Consider the following 7,545-nt stretch of genomic DNA (forward strand, 5'->3'; position numbering starts at 1 on the left):
TACCATGCTTTATGACTGCATGATAAAAAATAAGAGGTTTATTTTGGGGGGATTTTGTCTGATACGTTGCAGCTGTAAAGGCTCTGTTTAATATGTTGTAAATTATGTAATTTCCTATAGCATCTCTTTATCAGTATATGTTATATACAATATTTCTGTACAGTCCTTTCAAAAATAAATGTGAATAAATACAATATAAATATCATGGTACTTTGTGTCTGTGTGTTTATGTGTCTTCAGAGTGCTATTGGTGGTTGAGTGACACCCTTCCTGGAAGGAAGCTGTGGAAGAAATGATATTACAATGATGATCATTGGCGAAGTCCCTGGTGGGAAGATAATACTGTTTTGCCATTTGGTGGAAACATCATCACACCAAACCCAAACCCCATATTCATAACCCTAGCGATAGCCCCATGACCCTAACCCTAATGATGTTTACATCCTAACCCTCAACCCTAACATTGAACCTTTGTTGGATGTTTTCCTGAGTGGACAATAGCAGGGTGTTTTTTCCATGTTGCAAAACTATGACGTCACAAAAATATGATTAGTAACTTGCAGTGTTAAACCTGGACCAACATTAATTATGGTGATGCAGGAACAACACCAACATGAGGATATCAGATACATCATCATCAGATTGCACCTAATGAGGTTCCAAACTGGGTACCTGCAGAGCCAGATAACATACCCTTTCAGGACTGTGTGGAGATACATTGCAAGGAAGAGATAAATGGCCTGTATTTGTATAGCACTTTACTAGTCCCTAAGGACCCCAAAGCACTTTACACATCCAGTCATCCACCCATTCACACACCGGTGATGGCAGCTACATTGTAGCCACAGCTACCCTGGGGCGCACTGACAGAGGCGAGGCTGCCAGACACCGGCGCCACCGGGCCCTCTGACCACTACTAGTAGGCAACAGGTGAAGCGTCTTGCCCAAGGACACAGCGACCGAGACTGTCCAAGCCAGGGCTCGAACCGGCAACCTTCCGATTACAAGGCGAACTCCCAACTCTTGAGCCACGATCACCCCAAGAGAGACATAACCAAGTGGAACAATGAGAAATAAATGCAGTAACAAGAAAGAATCTGTCGCTACACCTTTTCCTTTCCCGAAGCTCTTTCCTGACTGTTATTTTAGCATTTATTACTTTTAGGTTGTAAATTGCAATCTTGTGCAAACATTAGTCCTTTAGTGTTATTGCATACTGTATGGAAACCATGTGAAAATACAACTGTCAGCGTCATTCTAGTTTCCAAGGATTGTTGTTATATTTCTGAGTTGCACAAACCACTAACCGCACAAAATTACTAACTTTTTATTCTTAGTTTGTCTTTTTATGTGCCACAAAAAGAGATATGCTGTTTTTCGTAAACTGGAACACATTAAAAAATAACAGCTCTTGATGTTCTCCCACTCCCCCAGTCCATTCTCTGGTAGCGTAAATTTATATCCATTTCACAAAGTTTTATATTGTAGATTCTTCAAAATAGCCACCCTTTGATCTGATTACTGCTTTGCACACTCTTGGCATTCTCTCGATGAGCTTCATGAGGTCGTCACCTCAAATGATTTTCCGACAGTCTTGAAGGAGTTCCCAGAGATGCTGAGCACTTGTTGGCCCTTTTGCCTTCCTTCTGCGCTCCATCTCATCCCAAACCTTCTCGATTGAGTTTAGGTCAGGTGACTGAGGAGGCCAGGCCATCTTGCGCAGCACTCCATCACTCTCCTTCTTGGTCAAATAGCCCTTACACAGCCAGGAGGTGTATTTGGGGTCATTGTTGAAGGAAATTGCCGTCCCGGGTTTCCTCCGTGGCGTGAGCGATAAGCAGAGTTTTGTCCTTTCCTTATAAGATTCCTAATTATTTAAAGTAACACTCAGGTATGCCGTTCAGCTGGGTTAGTTACGATATCGGGAGCAGTTAGGAGAACAAAGTGATACAGAAACTGTTCAGATTGCTTTCCCAGAATCAACTCAAAGGTTTATTTGATACACAGCAGTTTATATAGAGAAAAAAAGGTTCGTGTGTCGGCTTTCCCAGTTCAAACCGGTACAGACTAAATAAGGAAACGTCTTCCTGCCTTCTGAGCAAAGTATCCCTTGTGTAGTTTATCAGTTCAGCTATAATTTATGATCATCCCAGCAAAATACACTCCTAGACATAAAATACAGAGTTCTTTCATTAGTGAATTCTGAAACAAACCACCTAGCCTTTAACGAGCCTTTTCCAGGAGATAAAGAAAAAGGGAGGATGGGAGTAAGGAAGTGGTCTCATCTCTGTGGTGTTCTCGACCTTGGGGTACCAGCTTGTGAGTCCTACACATTAATTCTTGGGTCACAGAGAAAGAGAAAAACAACTAGTATATGGGCCTTATTGAGTAACAGTTTTCCTGTATAAAACAATATCCTGTAAATGCTTACCGTGGTATCAAAATATCATAACAATTGTCCTGTTAAAAAATAAATGATGGTCTAACGAAACGCAAACTGGATGGGACTGCATGTTGCTGCAGGATGCTGTGGGAGCCACGCTGGTTCTTTTTGCCTTTAATTTTGAATTAATCTCCAACAGTGTCACCACCATACCACCCCTACAACATCACTCCTGCATGCTTCACAGTGGGAACCATGCATGTAGAGACCATCCGTTCACCTTTTCTGTGTCACACTGTTTGCGACTGCACTTGGGGACATATTCAAATGACTGACTGACTGACTGACTTCCAGTTCTTAAAATAATGATGGACTGTCATTTCTCTTCATTAGCTGATTGGTTCTTGTCATAATATGAATTCCGATTTTCCAAATAGAGCTGTCAGCTGTGTACCAACCTGACTTCTGCACAAGCCAACTGATGGTCCAAACCCCATTAAGAAGGCAAGAAATTCCACAAATGAACCCTGACAAGACACACCTGTGAAGTGAAAAGCATTTCAGGTCACTACATCATGAAACTCATTGAGAAAAGGCCAAGGGTTTGAAGCGCTGTCAACAAAGACTTTCAGAAAACGAAAATATAAGACATCCATCCATTCGCTTCTGCTTATCCTTTTCAGGGTCGCGGGGGGCGCTGGAGCCTATCCCAGCTGTCATAGGGCGAGAGGCGGGGTACACCCTGGACAGGTTGCCAGTCTGTCGCAGGGCCAACACACAGGGACAGACAACCATTCGCACTCACATTCATACCTAGTGACAATTTGGATTATCCAATTAATCAGAATCAGAATCAGAATCAGAATACTTTATTGATCCCTGGGGGAAATTATTTTTTGTTACAGTGCTCCATTTTAAACCAACATTAAGACAAGACAGACAATACGCTAACTAAGAATAGTACAATATATATATATATATATACATACATACATACATAAGTCACTTATAAATAAATATTTGGAAAAGAAACATGTGTAGTTGTAGCAGCAAACAGTGTGTTAAGTGGATGCGTTGTACAGGGAGATGGCCACAGGCAGGAATGATTTCCTGTGTCGTTCAGTGGTGCTTTTCGGTAATCTCAGTCTCTCACTGAACGAGCTCCTGTGACTGACCAACATGTCATGGAGTGGGTGGGAGGTGTTATCCAACATTGTCTTTATCTTGGACAGACAATGTTGGATAACCTATCCCCACAAGCTGCATGTCTTTGGACGGTGGGAGGAAGCCAGAGTACCCGGAGAGAACCCACGCAGACACGGGGAGAACACGCAAACTCCACACAGAAAGACCCCGGCCTGATGTTGGAATTGAACTCAGGACCTTCTTGCTGTGTGGCAACAGTGCTAACCACCGTGCCACCGAGCTGCCAATATAAGACATATTTGGAGTTATTTATAGATTTTTTCTTTGCTGCATAATTCTATATATCTTGCTTCAGATATTTGATTTCAGCATGCATCTACAATGTAGAAAGTAGGGAAAATAAAGAAAAACTATTAAAATGAGATGGTGTGTCCAAACTTTGACTTTTGTAGTGTGTATGTATATATATTTTTATAAACCTGAACCAAAGAACCGACCTCTTTCTCAAATTAATATATTTTCTTTTTATTTTCATCTTCGGCAATTCCATGCAAACCTTTCCCCATCCAGATCAAGGCTCTAACCATTGTTTTTATCTGTTTGGGTCTAAAGGTCTAATCTTTTCCTGCTTTTTGGCTTTCTGTTGGTGGGCACACCCCAACTCATCTATCAAGCCAGCAGACCTTGGAGCTATTCTCTTCCTCTACATTAATGTACGGCAACAGGAAACTGATAATTTTTAAAAACTAATATTTCAGATGTCGAAGTTTAAAAAAATAGTTTTGACTGTTTATCATCGTTACACAGTGTCTAGCTTAGAAACACAACAATTTCAGTGGGAGTAGCATGAACATGCAGTCACCCCATTTGTCACCCCGATTAGCTGCATTGTTGCAGAGCCAAGTAAGCCCCATCTCACCCTAAAAGTCATCCTGGGAGTTCAGTACTGAGAACGACCAGCCAATGCTTTTGTGCAGGAAATGTTTTTAAAGCCTTTTGTGGAATGGAGCAGTATTGGGGGGGATTCCATGGAAACCTTCCAGGTTTCCTGAATGACACTAGAGAAGCGTATAAAACCTGGAAATCCAGTGCATAACGCAGAGAATCATCCCTACACATACTAAGGCTGAAAGCTAGAGAATCAAGTGCCTTCTGGAGTTTATCAGGCATATCATTTAAAATGGTGAGTGGAAGGGATATCAATTTAAATATTATTCATTTTAATGTACATTAATTTGGTTTTAATTTAATGCACCTTTAAATTATTTTTACAGGATTCCTTCTTTGGACTAACCCATGGATATAAGAGCTCTGCCTCATGGATCAACTTCGCCGTTATTTGTTCAAGTATGTACATTTATTGCCAGAAGAGCCTTGAGCGTCTCAATAAAAAGTTTTAGAACCAGCTAGAATAGGATTGCCCTGTGTTCACTGTACATGTATGACAAAATTGTGGGTGCTCCACACCAAGTGTGCAGGAATAAAATATAAATAGTAAGACAGCAAAAATAAACAACAAATAAGAGAAATTTATACAGGATGAAGAATATATACGGGAGGGACAAAGGCACCCAATACTAAAAACACTCATTAGAGAGCAAATTAGTTAATAGAATTTTTTTAAATCTCTCCTTTTCTCCCCATTTACATCTACTATATGTCACTGTCTCTATTTAAGTGCTGTGCATGTGGACTAGTGTAGAGTCTTGGTCTTACTTCTACTCGGACAACGCAATGACATGGGATGATGCACGAAGCTGGTGCCAGGAGCACTACACGGACATGGTGGCCATCCAGAACCAGGAGGAGCTTGAGCATCTTAACAACTGGCTGCCCAAGAAAAATGGCTACTACTGGATTGGGATTCGTAGGATTAATAATGTCTGGACCTGGGTAGGAACCAACAAGCCTCTGACAGAAGAAGCAACCAACTGGGCAAAAGGAGAACCGAACAATAACGAGGGTGACAAAAACACAGGCATGCATGAGGACTGTGTGGAGATGTATATTAAAAGAGATAAAGAACCAGGCAAGTGGAATGACGAGAGATGTACAAAATCAAAGACTGCTCTGTGCTACACAGGTGAGCAAAAATCACACTCTTGAAAAACTAATTTTTGCTGCTGTGTTGCTGTTCTTTAATAGGTGATCTACTGATCTGAAAGTTAAAAATGATGTTTCTGACATATTGTTTTAGTATATTTACCAACCTTTATAGAAGTACCTCTGCTTTTTCCAGCGGCTTGTAAGACTGACTCCTGTTTCCACGGAGAGTGTGTTGAAACCATCAACAGCCACAAATGTGATTGCTTTGAAGGTTTTTTTGGACACAAGTGTGACCAAGGTGAGAAAAAATCTGATAGCGTAGTTTAAATACATATTTTAAGTCATGTAAAGGATTTAATTAATATCCAACTGTGTTGTTGTTTTTTTGTTGTCAGTTGTGCAGTGTAACAAAGGTGAAGTGGTTGTTCCAGATAAAGGACATGTAAATTGCTCTCACAAGTATGGCAGTTTCTCCTATGACTCCTTGTGTCAGTATTCCTGTGAGGAAGGATACAAGCTGAGTGTGCCAGGACCTTTGAGGTGTACTTCCTTAGGAAAATGGTCAGAAAAACCCCCTACATGTGAAAGTGAGTTTAAGTGCTAATAGCTTATAATATTGCTACTACTTTTTGTTACTTTTATTATTTTCTACACAGTGATGGAGTCATGGCGTAATGCTTTATTCCCCTCTGTTGTCTACAGTGATTCAGTGTGAGAAGATGTCAGAGCCGACACATGGATCCATGAAATGCTCCGATCCTCTGGGCTCATTCAGCTATCAGTCCACCTGTACTTTTACCTGTGATGAAGGTTATGTACTGTCTGGATCTCCATCTCTGCAATGTGAAGCATCAGCAAATTGGAATGGATCCCAGCCATACTGTGTTGGTACGGCCACATGTTTTTACCTTTCATCGTTGTGTAGTTTTTGTTATTTGGGGGATGATTTGCATGATGATTATAATAAAAGCTTTCATTTAACTCCTTCTGTTGCCTCTCTCTTTTGTAGCTGTTCAGTGCCCTGCGCTGCAAAACTTGACAAATGGCTTTGTCAGCTGTGGAGAAGATGCTGATACGAGGTTCAGCTACAAAAACACCTGCAGCTTCAGTTGTGACCAAGGTTACCATTTAGTGGGAGCCAGTAGAGTGACCTGCACATCAGGAGGTACATGGAATCAGCAGATTCCTCACTGTGAAGGTAAGAGGAACACGAAAAGTATAACCCACCATCTTCTATATCATGAGGACACGTTCAATAAAATACACATGTTTCTGTGTCAGCCATCCTTTGCCAGAATCCAGAGAGAGAAGCTCCCCTCATCATGCAGTGCAGTGAATCTGAGACTGAACTGCGACCAAACTCCACCTGCAGCTTCAGCTGTGAAGAAGGTTTTGAACTGCAGGGAGCAAACACCATCAAGTGTTCTGAGGACGGACAGTGGAATGAAAACATACCTACATGCAAAGGTCTGAAAGCATAATTATATCAATATTTACTACAAACAGTGTTACTCCAGTTTTTTTCTTTGATTGATTATGTCATGACATATTAGTAATATTTTACTCTTTTGTTTCCCTTTTGTAGCAAAAGGATGTCCTGCTCCAGAGGTCCCAACAAATGGTCAGATAAGCTGCAGCCCTTCTCTGTCTTCATTTCTTAGTCATGACACACCCCATCCACTTGGCATGGTTTGTCATTTTACATGTGATGAAGGACATGAGCTGCAAGGTGCACACAGCATGGAGTGTACACATCCAGGCCAATGGACCTCCAGTTCACCAATCTGCACAGGTACATGTGAACCCATTTTACTTGGATTACTAGTTGTTCACAACTTCATTTGTATTTTAATGACATGAAAGTCACATCTTTCTGTCCTTTACAACAGTTGTTCGATGCCCGCTGCTTGAGGCTCCTGAAAACGGTCACATCAGTTGCTCCAGCACTGAGTCAGTTTACAACTCTCAGT

At 41.2% G+C, this 7,545-nt stretch overlaps 1 protein-coding gene across 1 annotated transcript in view; it reads left to right on the forward strand.

Annotated features, from left to right (window-relative positions):
- Positions 1-306: 306 nt before the first annotated feature.
- LOC308393733 (sushi, von Willebrand factor type A, EGF and pentraxin domain-containing protein 1-like) overlaps positions 307-7,545 on the forward strand; it is a gene marked incomplete at both ends in the record, with an annotated part of 20,808 nt that continues 13,569 nt past the window's right edge. The window contains 8 exons of the mRNA XM_080877688.1: positions 307-328; positions 5,208-5,612; positions 5,769-5,873; positions 5,971-6,162; positions 6,278-6,463; positions 6,585-6,773; positions 6,857-7,042; positions 7,161-7,367. Coding sequence (XP_080733814.1) covers positions 307-328; positions 5,208-5,612; positions 5,769-5,873; positions 5,971-6,162; positions 6,278-6,463; positions 6,585-6,773; positions 6,857-7,042; positions 7,161-7,367 — 1,492 coding nt within the window. The remainder of the gene's footprint in view (positions 329-5,207; positions 5,613-5,768; positions 5,874-5,970; positions 6,163-6,277; positions 6,464-6,584; positions 6,774-6,856; positions 7,043-7,160; positions 7,368-7,545) is intronic.

This window comes from Rhamphochromis sp. 'chilingali', assembly GCF_963969265.1.
Source record: "Rhamphochromis sp. 'chilingali' genome assembly, chromosome: 3".
Lineage (NCBI taxonomy): Eukaryota > Metazoa > Chordata > Actinopteri > Cichliformes > Cichlidae > Rhamphochromis > Rhamphochromis sp. 'chilingali'.